The 24,997-nt window shown below is 39.5% G+C and overlaps 1 protein-coding gene across 5 annotated transcripts in view; it reads right to left on the bottom strand.

Annotated features, from left to right (window-relative positions):
• MICAL3 (microtubule associated monooxygenase, calponin and LIM domain containing 3) overlaps window positions 1–24,997 on the bottom strand; it is a 150,978-nt gene that overhangs the window by 40,606 nt on the left and 85,375 nt on the right. For all 5 annotated transcript variants that reach the window (XM_080346275.1, XM_080346271.1, XM_080346273.1 and 2 more), the window contains 2 exons: window positions 10,057–10,252; window positions 5,079–5,326 (listed from right to left, as the gene is read on the bottom strand). In XM_080346275.1, coding sequence (XP_080202401.1) covers window positions 5,079–5,326; window positions 10,057–10,252 — 444 coding nt within the window. The remainder of the gene's footprint in view (window positions 1–5,078; window positions 5,327–10,056; window positions 10,253–24,997) is intronic.

Below are 24,997 nucleotides of genomic sequence, written 5' to 3'. Positions count from 1 at the left end.
CTGTCAAATCATAAACAGAGGGGGTCAAAACCACCACTAATCAGATTTACAAGCCCTTGTAACTCCATTATTCCCTGCTAATAGCAGATGCAGTTACGCAGCATCTGAGAAATGACACAGAAGCCAACCCTGTTGGCTTTGCTGTAGTAGCTACAGAATGTAGCCATTCCACTTTCCTTAAAGAGGCGTAGTCCTCACTGTGACAAAAAACACAAGACAGCTTCCATTACTGTCCCTAAAGTCAGTTACTGAGGGCAGATTTCCAGCACCATCAAATCATGTGTGCAGTCAGGAAAGATCCTATAGAATCAAAGCAAGCAGACAAATGGGTCAGAAGAAGTCAGACCACCACAGAGCTGAGAAAGCAGTCATTTTAAGTAGACACGGACCTGAAAAGTAACATGTTTAACCAAGTGTAATTTTGGTGTAATTTGAAAGCGGTTCCTTTCAACCACTGCTGCCCCTGGTGAAGTACACTTCTCTTGAAGGTGCAGACGCAACAGAGTTAAACAGCTGCAACTGTGACCTAGGAATTGATGCTGTGGGGCTGGGGGGAGATTACCTCTGGAGGTGGAGGACTTTGAGGTTGGGGCCATTTTTTCCTCCTCCTCTTTTTCACGGATGTGTGTCCAGTGCACATCTGCCAGGATCTCCAGAGGATCAACAGGATTTACAATCTGCTGCAGTCTAAGGTTTCCAGCTAGCCAGAGGAGGGCATGGCGCACCAGGTTGTAGGCAGGGTGGTACGAAGGACAGGGAGGAAGAGAGGGGAGAACAGTGGAAAGGAAAGGTAACACATCATAGGAAAGGAAATAAGAAAAGAAGAAAAGAAAATATTACTGGCTGAGATCAGTTTGCAAGACAGACAGAAAAAGCTCAGCATTGTCTGTGCACGCATACACCAATACAGCTCTCCCTCATACTTCCCATCAAAGCTGAGTAATGCCATTCCAAAGGCAGAGATACACTATTAAAACAGCGCTGTAGATTATCTCTATTGCAAGCAGCTTCGCTGAAAAGAAAGACATTCTCTGGGTGTCCAACAGTATGTGGTATGTAAATACCAATTTTGCAGAAATTTCCAGTTCCTTCAGCCTATTCGTTATGATTATTGCAAAAGACATCTTGCTCTTAAAGGCAAGGGACAATCTGCATTGTAGTTTGATGCACCAAAACAAAGTCTTTCATTCCCTACTAGTGGGTTAAGCACTCCTTTCTATGCTGGGTGCATATTTCTTTGTGGATTAAACTACATGATGGATCTCAGAGTTTTGTGTGCATATGTGCAGGTATGCACACATGGGTGCATACTTACTTCAGCACTTAAACCACTAATTTGTTTGCTCTTGCTCTTTTGTACTGACTTCTTCGAAGGGCAGAATTTTTTCTGAAGAACAGCAGCTTTTTCATTATGACTTAACAGCCCCCCCACCTTCCCAGAAGGGAATTCCTGTCACACAAATGAATTCGTTTAAAAGAAACAGCATTACTTCTCAACTACCTGCCTACACAAAACAGAGCTATTCATTGAGTGTCAAAGGGACCAACAGGCATTAAAGCAACCGATAAGCAACATGCTTAACTGCTGCAGAATACCCACTTTGTGAGCATCCACCCTGAGACGAGTATTATATTCACAGACCCTGTCTTTATTGCTATTTGCTATGGGAGTATAGCTCAGGTTTTATTTACCCATAATAAAATAACTCATTCTATGTGGGACAGGCATTCAGTGACTGCAGGAGCGGTCTTCAAAAGCAAATGAGACGCATCCTGAAAAGTAAAACGTCCACTTAATTTATAAAGTAGGAAGCCAATTTTCACAATAGCTGGATTACCACTGAGTAGGGTAAAACACTGTTTCAGCAGTTTAGCACCTCAAAAGCAATTAGATTTTTGTATGGTGAACTAGTGTTTGAAGGAAAGAAGAAACATTAGCAGCATCTAGAGGTTGCAATCATTATTTCCTGCTGTCTCATTTTAATGAAGTTCCTCTCTCCCAGCCATGTTTTCCCCAGACATGACAAAATGTTTGGGACTTCTGTTTCAGGAATGACTGTGTGTGACATTTGGCATTAAAACTGCAGAAGAAACAGGCAGAAGGAACTGCAGGAAGGACAGAATCTGGTTGTTAAAGGAGAAAAGGGTTCAGAAGCACAAACTCAAATGCAGAGTGGGATTCACAATTTAGCCAAGTATTTAGCAGTTTTATGTCTCTGTGGCTTCATCAGAGAGCTTTCGTATCAGTTGGCACAACTGCATGGTCTACCAGAGCTACTGGACAACCTGCAAGGACAGGAACCCAGGCTTTTCTCACTCCGCACCAAAGCACTCACATGCAGGCCCCAAGATAAGTAGAGTTAGCATTTGCATCGCCACGCAAAATTTTGTGTTAAAAGGTTTAGGTTTGCCAGCAATGGCTGAGAAGTATATAGTCACTCAGCAAGGCTTGGAAAGAGCAGGTCCCACGTGAACTGCATGTTTTAAAATGGATTTCTCTGGGATTTAGACCAGTGTAACATACACATCTTCAGTTACTCCATGAGTCTCTAGAGAGCGGCCTCAGCCTCTTTTGCGCAGGACATGGGTCCTTCTCACCTTTTCCAGTAAATAAACCACAGCACAGCCAGCCATGTAGGACTGTTACTTGGCTAACAGGCAAAACTAAAGTTTCCTTGAGGCCTAAATGCTTGAGAATTTCAAAGGACTGCTGGTGTAGCCTTCCCTCAAAGCTGCCTGCTAAGCTTTGCAGGAAGCTGGACGCTTGTTTAATTGGTGGCCCATACAGGGAAAGAGATAAGAGAAACCGTGACAACATTAATTGTGCTTACATTTGGAAAGGTAGCCCTCCTCCAGTTGCACCTACCAGCACTTTATAAGGAGTGGGCAGTCTCAATGTTTAACAGAATGACAAGCCACCCACAAATCAACTCCTTAGGAGCCAGGTCTAAAGCACACTGCAACTGTAATGGGGGAATTTCTTCAGTTATGCTCTTCAGCCATATTAATAATACTTCTCATTCTTTCCATCAGAGAAATTAAATTGGAAAAAAATATAACTGCTCTTCCTTTTTTTTTTTTTTTTTTTAAAAAAAAAAAAGTCAGAAGCCAAACTACAGTTGTTACAACCATAAGCTGCAAAATATGCAGTTTGACAACTGCATATGCCCTCTTACCTGCAGGAAGGCACTTGGATTTTCCTTTTATGTGTTCTGGCTCTAATGAACCACATTGAGGAAATAAGGGATTAACAAGTTATTAGGACCAAGTGCTTAAAGAAAAAAGCAACCATCAGAAATAAACTGCAAGAGAATGCATCATGTAACATAACACAATCAGTTAGACTGGAATGTTAGATTAATTTTCTTCCCATTATATGACTGTTTGAAAAATCATGAGGGATTGCCACAGCTCGATTAGCTTCCCCCATAGACTCTCCCCACAGACACACACAAAGGACAACAACAAAAAAATGCAAGTTTGCTGACACAGGCCATCTAAAGGCAGGACTTCTGATGTATCCCACGTGGCTGACATATGGCACAGGTACAATTAGACTGTGTGTATAGAACAAATCTGAAACTTCTAAATATGCAGGGGTCATTGCCCATTCACATTACAATAGCAAACTGCCCAGGCTTTCTAGATATCCTGAGCTACCTGACAGCTTTATCTTTTGCCTAAAAGCAGTGGCCATGTCAGACCTGACCTATGGCATTTGTACAGGGAGATGAAGACAACAAAACCTACCAAATTAGTTTTTAGGGAGCTGGTAAAGCAATTAAGTACAACTCAGAAACTTCTCATGTGGGACCTGCTCTTTAAAACATTCCCCCCTTCTTCGGGGAAATGGAAGTGGAGATGGTATATGGGTACCTTTAAATGTACCCGTGTCCTCTTCATTTGAGAGATGTTGAAGCCAGAGGCCTTGCTGCAGCTCTTTCTCCCAAGGGCAATACTCTCCCTCTACAGCAGAGGGAACCACACATCCATATATAACACCAGACACGCGTTTACACACACAAGCGATGGAGAGACAGAAAGAGAGAGAGAAAGGACAGGATCAGAAAGAGAGACTGTCTGGAAATCCAGCGACTCCCCTACTCCTGCTGTATTCAAAGTGTATGACAGGAAAACTGCTCGAAAGAAACAAAGTCTGTCTGAGAACACCATGGTTTAGCAGACTGAACACACAACATGCATGTTACCGTACTTAAAAAGCAGTCTTGACTTCCACAGACTTCAGTTATGGAGATATAGTTCCTATGCTGAGAAAGTAGCCAAGCAGTCTGCTGAGCTCATCAACAAATCTGCCACTAGGGCTCAAAAACCTGGACCTCTGCTTGCACTAGGTGGCCAAAGACCTTTAAGAAGAAGCTCTTTGGAGTATGCTAGTCTTCACAAAAAGGAAATGTGAGTACAAAGACAACATCAGCAAGAAATTTGGCATGGTGGTGAAACACTGGAAACATGTCTATTCTCAGCGCAAACTTTGCATTTTGATGACTGAGACAAACACAGGGGAAGGAGTCTTTCCCTAAGATTTTCCACAGAAATCCCTCAGAGCTAAAATGGAAACCATCTGAACTCCTTGATTTCTGAAGACGTCTTTTAACTAAGGAAAGCTATAAGTAGCTTCTCCTGGGATGCCCTGATGACAGTTACAGGGCATTACCCCTGAGCAAGACACTCTGCAAAACTGAAAACACTGCCTCCACAATGCCTCCAGTTCTTGCTGCCAAAGAACAAAGGGCACATTCAAATCCAACTCCCAATAATAGTAAAAAACAACAATAAAACAATACAGTGTCACAAAGCTGTGAATTGCACATGTTGGCATGGTGTATGGGAAGCATATTGTGCTGGTACTAGTGCTGTAACTGCCCTGTGGGCAAAGATCTGCATCCAGAATGATCGCCTAAAGTTTTCCTTGACAGCAATCCCCTCGAAAATCAAAGCAATAAAGCAGTGAAAGAAGAAGGAAAGTTTTTTAAGGCAAATATTTCTCATTCTGCATGGCAAATACTCAACTCAGTTTTCCCTGCTGTCTAGCAAAAGTAAGAACAAATCATTCTAACCTTCACTTGACTCCTCGTCTTCCTCCTCTTCATCTTCATCTTCCTCCTCCTCCTCCTCATCTTCTTTGTACTCAATCTCATGATTTTCCTCAGCCTCAATCTCTTCTTCACTCTTTCCCTTCAGAAGGGCATGGATACGCACAGCCTCTTTCCATGGCACACCACCCAGGTCTGAAGGGGGTTGCTGAGGCAGCAGTAGTTCATCTTCCTCCTCCTCATCTTCCTCTTCCATCTCAGACTCTGAACTACTGTAAGGGTTTAGAAGAAAGATAAAGAAACAAGCAGTTAATGTTTCCTAGATCAGTCTTAGATCACTGACAGGTTGTTTCAACACATTCAAGCCCCAAACTTATGATGGAAATCATAATACTAATTTTCTGCTTTCAGTGTTTCATAGGCATTTTAGCTTCAGCATCATGTGTGGGCTGTAGTATGGTCCTTGCCCTGCTTCTTTTAAAGAAGGTGAAGCAGCAGAAGAGTTCCTGTGAAGCCAAGTCCAAATATTTGTGCAGCATTAATTGTTACAGTTCGTGACCATTCTGGAATACTGCAGAAAGAAACTACTTTCCTCATATCACATTGCTTTGGATAAACTGATGCAAGAGTGCTTAGCAGTGTCATAATGTAGAAGGTCACATCTCTCCATAATGGCAGCTACTGCTAGCATTTTGGATAACTAAGATGTTTTTGGCACTTGCTGGAGTGAACCACAGAAGGCTTTTCGAGTAGAAAGAACAAACAACAAAACTATCAAGCTAAAGGATACACAATGTGAGGTAAGGAGAGCTGGAGAAAAAAAATCCTCACTTTTCTACATCACAGACAGAACTATAATATGTATTCAATTAAGCATATAGTGTACATAGTGGTAAGAAACTGTAGGAAACAGTGCAAGGATAATTACAACAATAAGCTTATTATTCTCACAGCAAAGTCTAAAACATGCAAAACAGTAAATCATTAGTGCTTTTTAGTAAACATCTCATCTGAATTCTAAAAGCTGCTCAGTATAATCAGTAGGGGCAAGAAATGTGAATGCCTATACGATGACATTTGATCTAGCTTGCTCTTACATGCCTAGATGTACTGGGGAGAAAAAGATGGTTGCATTTGTTACTGGAAAAAGAGAATGTGAACTAAAGTACATACAGGGAGCATATCTGCAACGTGAAAAGGTCATATGCCTTTGTTCTTCCTTAACAACCATTGTCAGAAAAGAACTGCACTAGTTGGATGCTTCGCATATAAATCTGAAAAGGCCCAAATTCATCTGGATTAAAGGAGTAAACTGTTTGTGAATGGCTAAAGTTTGGGTGGATCATCTGAGAACAGTGTTCTACTTCTGCTGCTTCCTTGTGACAGCTGTTGCTGTACTTAACAGCCTTTGGCAGAAGCCATTCCATATAGACAATGAGAGGGAAAACTGACAAGTTAAAAATAATGAAGTTTAAATTTCATGTAGTTCTATAAAATCTAGCTTGTACAGTTGCAATCCTGTTTCCCATAGACAGATTCTGTTACATGAGCACTCACTGTGTGGCAATCTTTCACTTTTCCAAAGAATGATTCATGGCAGCACCCTTTGTCTTACATTGCAGATAAACATATTCAGGCACAGAACTTCAAATTAGTCTAACACTACATGAAGATATCATATTTAGATAACTTTATTCATCTACCTGTCTGAGAGTCTATTTTTGATGGCAAACGTAATAAAGAAAACACCACTTTTTCCATGCTCTGATTGTAACACACTTCTGTCCATAGGTTCTTATATTCCCGCCACAGTTCTGTATATATATAACACATTATTTTGCTCCGATTACAACACACTTTTTCACAGCATAAACCAAATACTTATTTTTAAGAGGTTGCCTGGTTTTCACATGCTAAATACTGAATACACTGTTGCATGCCATGGACCCAGTGCATATTCCAACAGACCAAAGCATTTTCCAAAGGCTTTAGGCAGATACTGTCACAGAGATAAAAAGTGACGTTCCCCACCTCCCTGATTAACTTCCCCACCCTTTGGTATGGAAACAAACCTGACAGGTGCTGCATGCTGGGGTTTTTGCGTGCTGTCAATAAGATTTACTGCTGCTCAAACCGTTGCCATGACGGCTGAATGGGAAGAGCTGCTGCTCTTCAACCAGCTTGCTTACCTCATGTAATATTGACGACATAAATTCTTTACCACATAGCTCACTTTACCTTCTTTGGCTTTTATTTATAACTTGGGTTTTGTTTGACCTTTGAATACAGAGAAATGAGAAGCTGAAAGATAGCAGTGAGATAGGCTGGTATAGTGGCCATTCCTTTCAGCATGGCAACTCTGAGCCACAGGAATTAATTCAACAGATCCAACCTTTTTCTTTTTTTTTTTTCCTATAAAGCAGAAATCAAAGCAGGTTGCTTTATAGAATTTGTATTAGCAGTTGAATATCTCATTTAAAAAAATGCACCTACACAGATTTAGTGCTGAGCAGAGGAACCAAAACCTAAACTGGAAATTAAGCTCTTCCCTTGCCATACACACCCATCCAGCACAAACTGCCTTTGACACTCCTTTGAAAGGCCACATGGTATTCTACCAAAACTGTAGATGACATACTGAGAGTTACTGCATGTTAAAGGGGATAAATAAGGCATCTAAACAGTTTTCTGCCCCTCAAAAGCTGTGTAGTCAGGGTTTGGTAGCTTAAATGATGATTTTTATTTTTTTTTCATTTTGAAGTTTAAACAAGATTAACTCTCATTTGAAATAAATATACACTGAAAACTGCTTTCTGTACATTTTCACCAGTGTGCACGCTCCTAAGTGTGCGTGTGATGGGAAGCTGTGCACCAAAATGTGTGGTCTCTGCTTGATTTAGAGATAACACCTTAATGAACCTTGAAGCCGAATCCATCTCTCCGTATGACACAGGAACAAAAAGTTCCCCATCTCCTCCGCCTGCTCCTAACCCTGCGGCACTTCACCAAGACAGTGAAGATGATCAAATCAGGGCTTTGCTTGGCTTGTTACAAAAGTCAAACTTTTTTCTTTTGTTGCTGAAAAAGTGGTCAGATTTTTTCCTTTTTACTTTCCCCCCCTCCCCCAGGCTTTCTGTGACATATCATGGAGTGGGCAGACCTCAACAGAGGATACTCAGTAGCTCAACAGCAAATTCTCTCTCTGAAATTTAGCCCGTACAGTCTTATCAATGCTCTGAGTAAATTGCATGCCATATTTGGATTTGAGACAGAAATTTTTCCAGGTCAAATTGACAGGGAATTTTATGTATTTTCTCCTTCCCCTCTATCACAGTGTGTGAGTTGCCCACTAAACACTGCTTTTCACATGCAAAATTATACAATGCAGTCTATTATAGACAGTAATACTCAGTTTGATCCAGGTTAAGGAAGTGTGTATGACAAAGGGAGCTCAATGTAGCACCCTATGAGTGGAAATCAAACTCACTAACCTAATAATGGACTGTTGTCAGTCCCACAATCCCATTAAACACCTCTTGGAGACGATCAACAGCTTCATGACAAAATGCCAAAACTCCACTTTTTTTTTTTTTAACTAACTCTTCTCCTTCTTTGGAATCTTCTGCCATTTACTGAGAAGGCCTACTGTGTCCTGATTTACTGAAATCAAGACCAACAATGATAATGCTGCACACTAGCAAATTTTGGTTTAGAGCTAGAAACATAAAGGGCTAAAAATCCCTCATTAATCATCAATGCCTATATTGTCACAGTTGATATCATTCCCAGGCCTGAGCAGGGAGCTAAAGGAAGGATGAGTAAAGCAAGCAGAGTTTGCATCTCCCACAAACAGTCCCATGATTATTCAACTAGAGCACTAGATAAGATCTCAATTATGTAAAATGTCAAAATAATATCTTCTAAAGAAATTAGTATGTTAAGAAATTAATCAAAAAGTATTATTTAGGTTTCAACAGCTGTAAAAGTTATTAGCAATTATGATGTACTGAAGTTACTCCTTTCCAGATGTTGCAGCTTCAAACTTATCAGATAAATAAATGACAGATTCTATACTACATTAATCCTGTAAATGTTTTAATGAACATTTTAATTCCTGCATTCTTCATCACACCAGTCCAATTCAATTTCACATGTATAAATGCAGTAAGGAATTTCTCATACAGCCCTATACCTGCAGGTAATGTATACACAGAATATGCTTGTAGGATCTAGGTTTCAGGAAAGCCATAAGAGCATTTTCTGAGTTTATTTCAAGAAGGCTATTGGACCAACCAAAAGCTGAAAAGGTAACGATTGTTATAGCTACAAACAAATGTATATTATTAGAAACCATATTAGGATACTGAGAATCTGCAAAAAGTGTGTAACTGACTACGAAGTTCACAAGCATTCTTGATTATTTTCTCTCAGTTCTTGCAACAACTATTTCCAGTACCTCTACCTGCATATATTTGGATCCTGGTGCGTTTATACATAATTTAGTGAATACAGGGAAATTTCTTAAGGTACAACATGTTCTCAATAGCCATAACTATTGCTTCAAACTAATAGCTCTCAGGTATTGCATCAGCATTCTGTCAGAATTACATGTGTGTCAAGCTTGAATCTTTAAAGCAAAAGTGTTTGTAATACAAAACATACAGAAAAGAAGTTAACATTGGAATCCTCTCCCAATTGAATCCATGTTCTGTTTGCTCAGAAGACTCATTCGGTTTTGATATAATTTAAAAGAAGTATTTAAAAATCTCTTCCAACTTAAGACTGAATCTCTTAGTATAAGGGTACTATAGGTGTCTTCTAAGAATGGTAATAAGCTATTTAGAAGAACAGAAACTACAAAATAAAATAGCTGTGCACATATGCAGAACATTGTCCACAAGGGCAACCTGGTAAATAATATATTAAAAAAGGCAAAGGGAAAAGCAGGCAAAAAGTCTGTTGGGATGGGCATAAAAAAAGCTTATGGACAGTGCGCGCTAACCTGCTGGGCACATCCTCTTCTGTTCCTTTGTCCAACACACTGCTCAGGTTATGCTCTGCTAGTGTCTCTTCGGGAACCTCTTCCAGCTCTTCTTCCCGCTGCAGGGACAGTCGGTAATTCTCCAACTCAATCCGCTCCGGCGTCCCACGCAGCCGCTTGGCGAGGCTGGGCTCTTCCAGCCCATTTACATTGGAACCTAAAGAATAAGCCAGTGAATAAAAAATAAATGCGACAGTCAGAACTGTGGGTTTTCTAAGGAAATCGAGCAATTGGGAGAAAAAGGGCACAAGGCAGAGGGAGGTAAATAAAGCGAGAGAATACCTTATGTCATTATCCTGTTCACCACTATTGGCAGAACCTGCTGGGGAGCCAGACTGCAAGAGGGAATCTTAGTGGTTTTGGCTAATAGATGCTAAAAAGAACGTTAAATGCCCTAGTTAAGAGAGGAGATAGGGACATTTTAGCTGCAAAAACTAGAGCTGCAATGAAGTCCATGTAGCAAGTACTGGGAAAGGCCTGGTCACAGGCTGGATATGACACAGGAAAGCTATGGGGCAATCCTGCTGCTTGTTACAATTGTTACCAGTCCAGGTAGGTCTACAGAGTTAGGAAGCAAGAAACTATTATTACTACTTAAAGACGAATCTGGGAGGGAACGAAAAAGACCCACTTGGAGTGAGTTTTCACACTTTTTTTTAGACTTGAATTAATTTGTTTTTCAATCAGCATTTGTGATTAAATGAACCACAGAGAAAAATCTAGGTGAGATGTTTGAAAGCCCTAATACCACAAATCCCAGAAAACTGCAAGGACATGTGAACCAGGCAGCTGGAGAAAAGCATGAAGTGGCTTCATTCACTGTGGCACTCAAGGAACTAAATTCTAACCTGCATTCATGTATCTCTTTTTAAAATTCTAGTATTTTATCTTAAATTACATGCCACTATTTACCCTTAACCAGCTTATTATTTACAGAGCCCAAGCCTTCCTAGCTTCTGTTTTGCTTTGCTAAACAAGCCAACCTGCATCTCAGGAGATAAGCTCTTCAGTGTGCTGATCCTCCCCTAGGTCTCTGCACCTGTTTTGTTTTGGATTAATCTTTCCAGAACCTGCGTGATTAGAATTGAACACAGTTTTCCAGATGAGGCCTTATCAGTGTAACATTCAACCTTGCCAAAAATCTCTCATCTGATACACGCTGAGAACACACTCGCCTATTTATACGCCACATAATACTGGTGGCTTTTATTTATTGACTGATATTCAGATCTTTCTCCTTCTCTGCTTTCAACTGATAAGCACCTTGCTGGTAGCCAAAATTCTCAACACTTTCTCAGTGCATGACCTGGTGCTTTCTACTATTACATTTCTATTTTTAATATTACAGACTGCTTAGTGTATGACATGCCTATCCTCCTCTGCATTGATGAGGATTTGAAATGTTGCCTCAGCAATGAATTTAATTAGCAGATTTTTTCCTCTTTTTGCCAGTGACCTTTGTGAAAGTATTTCAAAGATCAGTCCCCAGCTCATTTTTGTGAAAATCCACAGTCTTTAGGTGACACTCAACCCCATAATTTTCTTTCTCAGTAAAGCCTCTAATATCTCATTTAAGTCCACTTCTTAGCTATTTGACAATTCATGTACTTTATCCAATGTAACTGGTTATTTCCATGCTTTACTGAAGTCCAAAGAGTTCAGATGCAGTACTTTCCCTTGCGGGGGAAATCAGTTACTTCGCCGATAAAAGCTGTCAAGATAATCTGCATAATCTTCAGTGAATACATGTCACTTTTAATACCACTTACCTTCATAACATCAAAGGACTTCACTTGCAGAACTAGCAGTCTTTAGTTATTCCTTGAAATAAGATGTTTTATCTACTGTTTAGATTAACAGGTATATACTTGCTTACATCATATCTTTTTTATTTTTCTTTTAATTTTTTTATATGCATGTCATAAATTCTGTCACCCAGTGGTCACACAGTATTATCCTAAATTAGATACTCAAGGTCCATGAGAACAGTGTGATTTAATCACAGATCATCACCACAAAGCTCACAATTTCGTTGTACAATTCTTCTACTCTTCTGAGACAAAGACTGTTTGGTGCCATTTTATTTCCACTCATTACAGTATAGAAGTATTTAAATTCTGCTTCTAGCTTCCTTGGGTTAGTTTCCATTTCCAAATCTTGCTACACACTGACATCTCTTGCTCCCACATCCAATGTCATTGTCCCAACTGAAACCAGAGGCCAAGTATTCATTTGATCGCTTGACTGCACCTAAAATTGCATTTTATGTCACCTTGATCTTCACTGTGGACCCACTTCTGCTTTCCTTATTTTGCTTTTACTTACATGCTTAGAGACTACAGCTGTTTGCTTTCCTTTCTTTTGCAAAGTCTAACCCAGCATGAGCTTTGGCAAGGTTTACTTTATCGTTACACCTTTTGACCTCCAAGACAGTTTTTTTTGCTTTCTCCATCCTTTGTAGTTTCTCAGTTTACTCCTAACAGCTTGGGTTTTTTTCTTTTTTTGAGAGCAATTACTCACTTAGAACCATTCTAGTCTTTCAGACAAAACTACTTAGCCTTGCCATAATTAGTGCCATTTATTCCCAGCTCCTCTCAGAAAGATAAAATCTCACCAAGACAACTGCCAGGAGTGTTTTCCTCTCTTGTTTAGTATTATTGAGCCCTTCTATGATGTGGGCAAGTGCTGTGCTGCTGGCTGTAACTACAGGGCTTCTTTACGGTATAACCCACAGAAGCTTGCACGGGTGGCAGGTGGGAACATTACTTTGCATTTCCAGGGATACTATGGTCTCTCCCATTTCCTGCTGCTAAGCCTTATGTTGTGTTAGTATTTTCAAAGTTTAATGGAACTGGACTGCCTTTTCAGCTGGGATTCACGTTTCATTTCATTCTCTTTAGACAGTGATACCACCTCAGCCAAATCTATTTTTGCAATCCGTGTTACATTCCCCAACCCTGAGTTCACAGTAACAGGGGAACTGACCTGCAATATTGTTCCGCCACTTCTGGCTGACAGTGAAAAACCAAAGGACTCTGGGTAACACAAGAACACCAAGGTGAGGGAAAACAAAGAGGGAATGTACTGAATCATCATAAAACAAGAGTTTTTCCACTTGGAACTCGTTATACACAACAGGCTCATCAGCTCAGCTACTTCAACGGAAATATCTTTTCACAAGTTGTTTTAAACTTGGTCTCTTCTGATGCATACTCTGATATAACTGCAGATTCCACAAGCAGATAAAAAAAGGATGACGACAACAACAACAACAAAACCCACGCTTGTTTTAGTGGGGAGAAAGACTGGCAGCAATCACTCTAAGGTAAAAGAGGACTGAAAATCAAGCTGACATCACTTTATATGCATTGAGTGAATGTTTATGATCTTTCAGGTATGTTATTTGAAATACAAATCATCATCACCCTTCTCATCATGAAGACCCAGTGTAACTGGTACATAGATAATCAAACCAATTCTGTCACAGGACAAACTATAAGCGGGAGTAAGTGGCTCAATGCAACTGCATTAAAAATACTGAAAAGATGGAAAATCTACATAAATGTTAATGCAAAAGGCTGTGGTCACGCCGAGATGTCCTGTGTGCTTGACAAGCACTCCGTGCCTCAAAATCTCAAAGGAGTAGGAAGGACATTCTCAGTGCTTTCTATAATTAATTTATAATCCATATACTTGAGATGCAGGATTGGTCACATCCCTCCACTTCTGCAAAGAAAACAGCTCTACATTGGAGAACATGATACAGAAACTTAACTGATTGCCAGCTTCAGCAACAGTTTTCTAGGCGTTTGGTCTATATGGACCATTTGGTCTATTGGTTTTGTTTATAAAATGCTCAATGAAAACTTATTCTGGCTAGCTGCAAAGCCAGTGGCAAATTTGTTACCAAATGTGAAACAGGAGAAATGCTACAGACAGCCGACTTTCTGCACTAAAAATGTCATCAACTATCAGAAGGAAAAGCATTACAGTTCACAAACAGACTTAAGGCATCGAAGTGTGAGATACAGGTATCATTAACATGATAAGATAATGAAACAGTTTGCTCATGTTAGGTTATAAAGTTCACACCATTTTGAAGTTATAATAAGAAACTATAAATAGAGATAAGGAAATCTGAAGCTTTGCTATCCGCTTTTCCTCCATACATATATAAATATATATTTGTGTGTGTGTGTGTATATATGTATGGTGCTACATGCATGGGCAAGGTCTATTCCAACACAGTTCTAGTAGGTGATAAAGCTTATTCTCTAATGTTCCTCTGGAGGGGAAAGGTGCTTCTCTCAAATCATTACATTGTATTGCCCAGACTGTTTTGTAGCTTGTGGGTGAGAGATAACAGCTGCAGGGTGCACCCATTAACCATTAGCTGACATTTCACCTTGTCAGCACACACAGGCCCAAAGAGCCAAAAATCCGTGACCACTCACAACTGAGAGAAAAGGGACATGTGCGAGGAAAAAAAAATATCTATGTTGTTAGGCAGAGAGGGGAGCTACCTGAAAATCAAGAGTAGCTTCTCATGCAATCGACTCATCAGTTAAAAATCCACAAGCAACATCCAAAATAAGACACATTTTAAAGCCTGATTCTTTACTTTGGAAGAGTCAGTGGGCCATGAATGTTCCACAGGTCATCCAAAGGGAACTGTTTTTCCTACCAGGACAGGCTGCTTAGCTGTTAGATGAAAGCTGCCAGAGTCCTTTATTTACCTCAGCCTTGACATAGCCTGCCTCCTGTAAAGAAAATTGTATGATCAGAGGTAACATTCCTACACCAAACTGCTCCTTGTCTGCATGAATGTGTCCTTTTCCAGCAACCTTGGCAATTACTGGAAGGCTTGAGAAGCTCCTCTTGAAAGAGGATCCCATCTCGATTTGCACCTAGTACTACCTTGCTCTGTAAAATCTACAGATTATTCTCATGAGCTAGAGGAAATCTTGCCAAGGTTACTCCCTGATGTAACACTTGCTGAAGATGCAGGAGAAAACTAGGAACTGGAGAACAATGAATTCTTCCCAAAGGGAAACTACCTGCTTATCTTACCAGAATTTATTTTTCATTAACCATGCAGTACCTCCAGACTTCCTTTTCTTAGTCCAATCTGTTAAGAATGCAAGCTCTCTAAGTTAAATGTCATCTCTTGTGACGTGTGGGTCCAGTATTTTGCACAGATTCAGCTGTGGCCTTGTGGAGATACAGAAATTAATATAGAGGAGTCTGCTGTGAAACACGTGCAAAAGAGTGAAGGAATTAATACATTTCTCAGGAAAATCTTCATTCTCAATTTCTCAGATCTTGTGCTTTTAGGATAATGTGAAACACTGTACCTGTTGGTTTTCATTTGTCTCTTCCAAACTTTTCAATTGCTCCTACCTCCATACAATTGTTTGAGAACACAACTACGTCAGATAAAACAACTCCAATAGAAACAGCAGCATATTGCATATGACAAATAACAGAGATGGAAGATGGGAACTTTTCTCTGGGAGTTCAAAAGAGATGCAGCCAGGTCTGAGTCAGAAATGCCAAAAGTCCTCAGATTCTGTTGCCATTAATTTCTAGGAAATTTTGGGTTAAGGTTTCTGAAGTGTGCTTGCAGTTCAACAAACATTATCGCTGAGGTACAGAGAAGGCACTAAACAAGATCCAGCAGCATTTTTAGGCTTCTCATTTTTCATCTGTGTTAACGTCAGATAGACTTTCAGTTTTTTTCCCAGAAGTTTCACCCTCACCCATTTCAATTCCATTAACAGCCTCTTTGTATTCCAACTTCACTTCTTATCTAAGGGCCTCAAAATGTTTTACAAGAACTAGCATATTCAAACAAACCTATTTTGGAAGTAGGTAAGCACTGCAGAGGCATTGCGCAAGTCCAGACACAGAGACTAAATACCAGCAAGGCAGTCTCACAACAGATTACTGGTAGCGCCAGAACCAGCAGGATCCAGAATGCCCAACTTCGACCCTTTAAGTCACGATGTAACACTCTGAAGTAAGAAAAGGACTAAGATATGTTGGATTTTAAGTGTAATGATTACATGGTTTACGTGAGCAGGTTGAGCAATGACACCTCATATGAGATGCTCACTGTGCTCAGCACAGCATGTATTAAAAAAAAAAGAAATCCTAATACCAAGGCCCGCTCTTAGATGCTGCACATATTGAAGCAGTAAGTCAATTAAGACATTCCATTTAAATAATTGCAAGTGATTTCTTCTGAGAGACATAGCCAGAATTCCTATGCTTAATCCTCTCCAAATTTAGTATCAAGCCACTGTTAACAACTTCACAGTAAGATATATAAAACATGTAGATGGCAACTCTAAAGTGACCTGCAGAAGCATGTTAAATGGAACAGATTCTTTTATAAGGGTTAGGAAAAGGTTTAAAGTTTTAAATCTAGGGCATCCACTCTTAAAAATTTATCTTCTCTTTTAAGAAATATCTCCAGGAAACCACTGGAAAGAGGCCAGCAGGTCTGGTGAATTCTTGTCACTGCTTCTTCACACAGCCTCACATCACCTACTGCAGAACTGCACAGATCCTGACAAGATCCCCTGAATTTTGATAAGCATATCCTCAAAGACAAAGGGGATAAAACAATACCTGCTCAAATAGAAAAAAGAATGCATTTATTCAAACATAAATACTTAATAGTCAATGTTATTTTGATAGAATGTCTCAACTTTTTCTCTTACAATCCTCAGGTATTCCCAAACCTTCAGGGAGCTGTGTGGAAAAGCTATCAAATCTTGAACTTTCTGATGTCTCTGTTTCCAGTTTGACCCATAACATGTTCCACTAAATAAAAAGGCCCTGAATTCAAAGAGGACAGTATGCTAAGAAAAACAAAGTCTATTCATAAGCAAGATATCCAGACTGCCCATGAACAGGATTTAAAATGAGCTCAAATCTGAAGATGGCCCTACTGAAATTCTTTTGTAATGCACACTTATCAATCACAACAATAAAAAGTAACTAAGTGTTATAGAAGATATGCTCTACTGAGTCAAAGCTCTTGGAGTTTGACACAGGAACTGTATGTATGCAAACTGTCTTACGCAGGTTGGACTTGGATCAATAGAGCTGTCCTTAAACTGACATTTAAAATCTATAGAACTAAGGAGGAGACAGGAGAAGAGCAGCTCTGCTTAGCCTAGCAGAAGAAAAAGGGGTTTGCCATGGAGCAACCAATATACTTGACACCTCTATTACCATGTCAAAGCTCAGTTCTCAAACTGTCAAGTCAAGCAAATCTTCCTAGCAAATCAGGGACCTAAAGAGAAAAATGGGGAGATGAAGCTGTACAGACAGAAAGGTGTTTTGCCTAAATATTCTCTGATGAAGCAGAGTTATCTAAGAACCAGCTGACCAAAAGTTTTATAGTATTACTTGATTCAAGAGCACACAGCACACAAAACAAAAATCAGTGAGATTCCCAAGACAGCCCCCCCTGCCCCCAATTATAATGTGTATAGGAACTACTGACAGCTAAAATATTCAAGGGATTCTGAAACAGATACCCCAGAAACAAACATGACGATGTAAATCCTCCTTCACACATTCCACAACCTCCAGCTAGAATTAAGTTCTTCATGTGTCAGATACTGCCAGTAAATGTGGAAGCTCCTTCTTCGTAATTATGAAAGTGAATTGGACTGACTACTGAATGAAATTAGTAACTTACATGTTTGGCTTATGGATGTTGCAATATTTTCTCCCACCCTCACACTATTTTTGTTAAAATAGACTTTTAGAATTGTCAAAACAGACACTGACAAAAACACTGCTCCCTAAAACATCTGTAGGGCAAAGCCTAGAAACAGCTGTCAATTTGACTGATCTGACCTTCCCTCGTTTTTAGTGGAAGCAACCAGAAATGAATAGAATTAACCAGTTTTGCTTCAAGATTATCTGTAGTTTATATTTATGTCTTGAAAACAAATCAAAATAAATCTGCAACTTATGCTTTCAAGTTATACTTGAGAAATATTAATAGATGGTGTTTTTCATATGCAGATGTGTGAAGTAGTGGCATTACACAATGAAAGTTTAAAGCTCAGTACATGGTTTAACAATACAGAAAAGCTGTCTCATTGCAGCAGAGGTATAGATGGGAATATATCTATTTTTCACTCCTGGAAAGAGTCCAGTGTTGTTAGCTGGTGGGTGGAGAAAAGGAACAGGGGAAAGGAGCTATTAGGTCACCTAATCCAAGCCCCAGGGAACACCACTAAGCCTGATTCTCCTTATTGCATCTTTTCTGGCAGAAAATATTAACATTTGTACAGATTTTGCTTTTACTGCTGCTGAAACAGGTTTCCAGTACTAGAGATGTAAAATCCCTACATCAATTTATATTAAATGATATTAAATTTATATTAAATTATTATCAATTTAAATTAAAATATGCCTATTACTCAGGAATATTGGTAAATCAGTAGCATATTACCCATCATTTTCTATTTTGTTGGTATCACCTAAGCTGTCTGAACTCTCTCCAGTATTTTGATTAGCTCTATCATATGTTGCTTGGCCTCCTTTCCATGTCCTGAAAGAAGCTGAGTGTGGGAAGGCTGAAGAGCACTAAAGGATAATCTGGCTAAAGATTATAACATTACTTTGCAGGTGTAAATTCTGCCCTGGAAGCTATTCAAGGTATGTTACCTCAAAAGACCACCTGGGATGAGGCACATTCAGGGACCGGTAGGGAGGAAAAGGAAAGGCAAGGTGAGAGAGACCACGCTATATTTTAAAATCACGACAACCTTGGCTTATGAAGTCTTCCCTTTTTTTAAGTTTTGTTTTGAGTAACTTCTAAATTAAGATTCAATAGAGATTGTCCAGTTATCATCCAAAGAGTAACCCCTTTAATGCTGTTACACAGAAATCCTCTACTGTCTCCTCTACCCCATTAGACTTCATATAGTTTGTTCATTGCAGCATCTGTTTCTTGCCAGTTGTACACAGCAGCCCTCCAGAACCTCTCATTTCACCAGGAGGGATCAGAGAGGTGATTCCCACTGTGCAAACAGCAGAACACCGAACCAAGAACATTTCCATCTAAAGGTAGCACGGGAACTTATCAATACAAATATTGCCTGCTTTCTGTAGAAACTGATACTTCCACCTTGGACACTGGATGATGTTTTGATCATTAAAGATCATACATATCGTACATAATAAATGACCGTGGACTATCAAGTTGCTTTCAGTTTCCGGTTCAATTTGTGCTCAGATTCAAAACATGGCTTTGAAATGGACATCTCCTTTCAGCTACTGAGCTAATAACCACTGTCTCTTCTGTTGCAACGTATGACAGATTTCCATAATCACTGGATCTCAGAATATGTTTAGATACTAACCATGTCCTTACTTAATTTCTATCATTTGTGTCAAGATTATGAAGTGCTGCAAACGGAACAGGCTGAAATTTGAGTCTGGCAGTTACAGGAAAATATGCTGAGGAATACTTGCCCTAAGTAAAACCTCCATATACTTCAAAAAGCATTGACATCTGCTCCCTCATTCTGTTGCATACTTTTCTATCATCTACATTTATCTCACATGCTCTTGTATAACTTGTAAAGCAACTGAATATTCCAAGCAATCCAGAGCTTCATGTCTTAGTGGGAATTTTACTGAAACTAAGAAAATTCTTCTGTATAGGTATACAGCTGTGTAGATTCAAAATCTGCCCCGGTTCCTAAAAGAAAGCTTCCAAAATACACATTGCTGATTAAAGACAACTTACGCATCAGTTCTGATGTTTTAAATCACTGAGTTACCCAAGCCTGAAAGTATTTGAAACATCTCTTGGGTTAAAAAAGTCCTATTTTTAAACAGTTCTACCCGCAAGCCATCAGATAAACTTCTATAACAGCAGAAAGGACAGTTATGAAATTTTCCTAAAAAAGAAAACACAGCCTTCTGGGATGACAGCAAACATGAGAAACGTCAGACTAAACTACATTTTTGAGAGAAGATGTAAGCAACTAAAAAGAACATAGAAGTGCCATCTCATCCTTAAAGAGCATCTGCCCAGTGTTATTTGGAAACCCTAAGCTAAGCTCTACATTGCCAGGATCATCTCAGCAACCACTGTTTCGCCTTCCTCCACAAATACACTTCACAGAAGCAAAAGAATAGGTTTGATGTCGACTCTGGTGTATCTATTCCTTCTGGTCAGATTATTTCAATTTCGCTCTGGGTTTTGGTTTGGTTGGTTTCTGTTGTTGTTGTGGGTTTGTTTTGGTTTGGTTTTTTTTTCAAGTTTGCTCTTCTCCCCTTGTTTCTCCTTGTATTCCAAGCTACACTACCAACTATATACCTTAATATATTGTGCTGCTGATCATAGGCAGGTGGTAAAACTATCACTGGGGCTTGTTTTAACTGGTGTAGCGGTGAGCAGCCATTTATTCATTTGTTTTATTATTTTAAAAGTACCTTATACTTTCTCCTCACTGTTACAGAACATTAGAGGAAAAGATCTGTATGAAACAGTTACTCTGCTTTCTATCATACCAGATGAAGAAGAGTATTACACCTAAAATTTAAAACAACTTGTACACAGCAGGCTTTCTACACTCCCATAGTGATGCATGTTGCAAAGGAGACGGTCTGAGCCAACATACCTCTTGGAAAAACTGCTACCAAAATATCTGATGAAGCAAGCTAGTTTGGGGTGTATGGTGGAAAACTCAGTACTCCCAAAAGCTCAAATCTCAGAATGAAGTTTCTGAACCCCTGTAAAAGGTAATTCAGTCCATGTTCAGTGGAAGCCATTTGTTTTTTGAGGAAACAAAACATCCACACAGTCCACCGGATACTGTGCATTAATGAATGGCTAAATACCTCTAAGTTTTAAGGTGATTTACAAATGTAATTGCGATACCTTGTTCCTAAAAGTTGTCTTTAACATATTACTACTTATAGAGTGCATTTCAGTCCTTTAATTTCACTTTTGGGATAAATAGCTGGATGTTACAAGCCACATAAGATTTTCTGTGGCTAATTTCTGTTTGAGGACATTAACTGCAAAAAAAGTACACAATGCCTCATTTTCTGTAAGACGAAGATAATATTTAATCTATTTACCAAGTTCAACAAGTCTTAAATAATGTTAGAGACACTCAGAAATTACGGATGAAATGGAAGGACAAATCTGTGTAATTCAAGATCCCAGGACAGTGTAATTCAGAAAAATCAATGGGTTCTCTTTACGGAACTACATGCAAACAAGCACTTACACTCAGCAAGAACATGGCCCAGCCTAAATTGTCTACTTTTCTTCCTCATTTTCATGTTATTTTATCTGCACAACAAAGGCTATAAAGAACAGTATTTGACATATTGTGTTACTTGAGGCTTTAGTTACAGAATAAAGTTTCCTCTAGAGTAAATCATTTTAAGGTAAGTATTTTGGGTTGGAATGGGAGCGAGAAGGAAGTGTGGCAGTGAAGGGAAGGATGCTTGAAAAGGTTCAGTTCTGTTTCACAAAACTAGGATGCCTTTAGCAAAAAGTGACTTTTGAGTGTCAGGGCCATGGAAGGAGTTCCCTGGCAGCACCCCGGTGCCATCCAGCGGGGCAGAATACCCAGCTCAACTCTTCTTGTAGGCACCAATAAGAGAACACCAGAGCCATGAAACAACAGAAGAATCACTGGCACAGAACATGTGAGGCATCTTTGTAGCCTTCAAAAGAGGATGAGGAGAGAGTGCCTGGGAGCTCTCCCATCACACAAATGCTTGGTTTCTCCAAGTTTTAGCTGAAAACAATGTCTTCTACACTGCTACAGCAAGGAAGTCTGATTTCGCCTCTGATGGGAATGAACTCAGGAAATGCATCTCCCTTCACCTTTTTTTTTTTAAATTCTTGAAGCAAACATTTGATTTCTGAGGAGCGTATATGTAGCTGCAAAGTTAACAGCTTTCCTGATACAGAACAGTGGAGGCTGTTCTAGTGATGTATCAAAATGACATTTCTAATTCACACACCAGCACATGAGGTTTGCACTGAACACCAATGGCTACTTTTCAGAACTGAAGGCCCATTTTAGCCTCAAAATCAGGACTACTGATCACAGTAATGACATCGCCTTTTACTTTTCTAAGGCATTAAGTGATAAATTTCCTCCAAAGAAGGAACTCTTAAGTATAATACAATTGGTTTGCGATTGTAGTTTCATGAGCTACCACTTACACATAACTATTCTGGCCAAAGACACCCAAAAGAGAAGACATATCATTCACAATTAGGCTCTCAAAAGTCATCTGCTATTACAAGCTTTTAGTTGCCAACAGGAAGTACCATAGAAAGCATGAGAAGCAAGCGAGAAAAGACAGAGGATGAGTCCCTAATGCAGACTAATCCAATATATCTTTGAGAACAGGAAAGTGCAGCACAAGACTATGATCCAGCTCTATCGGTTTGTCATGGTGAGAACATTACAGAATAGCCTCTTAACGGTCTTGAGGAAGGGAGGTCATCTCCTCACGTGCCATTCTCCTCAGAGAAGACAACTAACTGTCCAGCTAGAAGGTAAGACAAAGGGTTTGGCTATAAGGCTCCGTGTTTACTCAAAATTTACTCGAAAACCCCTGGCCTGCAGCAAGGCACACAAAACATCCTCTCATATCGACCCAAGTCAGTGAAGCCACAATGCTGACAGCACCATCTATCCAAAGCCATCTTTACCACAGCAGCAGAATATTTAATATGGTGATCCTTAACAGTTTTTTTACACCAATATGTCATGCTGTCTGTGCAGTACATGACCTTCACTCCTGAGCAAATCACAACATAACAGCAAAATTAAAAAACGAACCCAAAACCAACACACCACAACCCATACACGATAAAGAAGAGGCCTGAAAAGTGCTATTTTGCAGTGACAGATGGCACGTACTGCAGAGCTCCCCAAAATGTCTGTTGTATTTGAGCCTGCCAGATTTATTCATTGCAATCTCCCCCAGCTCTATCCCCCACAGCATCCCTCACCTGGAACCACTGGAGGGAGAAGGCGTATGACAAAGAAAAACTCAGAAACCTGAAGTTTGTTTGGCGTTTATTCCCTTGAACATTTCACACAGTAAAACAAATAATGTCTCGATTTCACAGCAACAGGAAAACCACGTGTTACATAATTCAAAGAGACACACACACCCAAAACAAAAATAGGATAAAAACAACTGCACAAATCAAAATCTTCAAAGAGGCTATAGAATGGGGACATGAAGCCTTTCTGAGCACTAATTGTCTCACTTGAACATTATCCATCACCAGACTTATTTTATGCACACTCTCTTCTTTTCTCTGAGGGAAACAACCTCGAAATGGTTACTTCTCAGATTCCACTTTTCGAAAAACCCAGACATTTTAATTCTGCAGTGAAAATAAATCCAACTTCTTCACAGAAACTTGACACTATTTTTCTAAGACACAAAAACATTCATTGAAGCTCTTAAAGTGCCCAGAAAAATTCATATCGCCCTTCTGAGTAACACATACAAACAATAAACAAATATTCCAGTGGCACAAGTCTACAGGTCTGAAAGCTAGAGAGAAAGGTGGAATCAGGAGCCCAGTTACTCCCAAGGAAGAGTGTTCTTAGCAGGATCCGGCCATGAGCACAAACTCAGCACATCACTATTTTGTATATCCTTCCTCAGTCCACAAAACCTTTTTCAGGATTTTTCAGCAAAGGTCTGTCAGGTCAGCTGTATCTCCATTCTTTAGAGCAAATAACCTTTCTGTCATGCCTTTGCCTTTCCAAACTTTCTGAGCTTCAAATTGCTGATCCTTTAGCATTTGCCTTTTCTTTAAGCCAGTGCCACTCAAATCCTGATAAGAACACTGATAAGGAACATGATGGACTGGGAACAGTCAAGCACTTCTCCTAACAGAGATTCCTGGCTTGCTATTGAGTGATGATTCACTAGGCACTGAACCTTGGTCCTAATCAGGCAACCCACACGCTCTCCTCAGCTTCCAAAAATACAGGGTCTGGTTCTTAAGTTTATATTTTAAATGTTCCAGCAGAGAGAAATAAATCTCACATCAGATCTCTTTGGAGTTGTAAGAAACCCCATAAAAGGGTTCAGTATCATGTGCCATGTCCTGCAAAACACCCACCACAGCTCCTTCAAACAGCACAGACAACGTTCAAGGCACATTAGCAGAGGAATTCTCTTTCCTCCCAATTTTATGGTGCATCTTGAAACAAGGATGTACTTTTTTTTTCCTTTTCTTTTATTTCCTTTTTTCTTTTTTTTTTTTTTTTTTTTTTTAATTGGGGGGGTGTGTTTGTTGCGGGGGGAGCTGTCTATGGATGTGTTTGTAAATGCACAGTTCAGTGGTTTAAAATGAAGGCACCACAAACAGAACATGATGTCACGGAGTTAAGTTTGCTGCTATCTTCTGTAATTTAACATTTAAAACAGACCAAATTAGAACAAGAACTAAAACCAAATGTGAATAATAAGGAAGAGAAGTGACCAAGTGGAGGATTTAATGAAGGTATGTTTGTTTGCACAAGCAAACAGTATTGCTTTGAGCTGAATCATTTTCACAAGTAAGGCAAGTTCAATGTATATGGAACTGTAAAGAAGCAATGTTTATGAACAAGAAGCTTATTTATATAGAGAAATATATATAAAATGTATTCGTACTTTATTAGACATAGAAGTAGAATTGTGTGCAAATAACATTGGATGCATTCATAAAGATTCATTTAAATTGTACAGGCAGTTAAGTTCCTTTTGAAAATGTGGCTCAGCTACTTCACTTCAAAGGACGTGCTATTTAGAGGAAGCAGCCACCCTTCTCTAGCTCTCTAAGTCAGCAAAAGAACTTCCTCATGCAAAGTCCAGCTTT

The sequence above is a fragment of the Nesoenas mayeri genome, assembly GCF_963082525.1.
Source record: "Nesoenas mayeri genome assembly, chromosome: 1".
NCBI lineage: Eukaryota > Metazoa > Chordata > Aves > Columbiformes > Columbidae > Nesoenas > Nesoenas mayeri.
The sequence above is the reverse complement of the archived record's forward strand: the minus strand, read 5'-3'. Positions and strand labels throughout refer to the sequence as shown.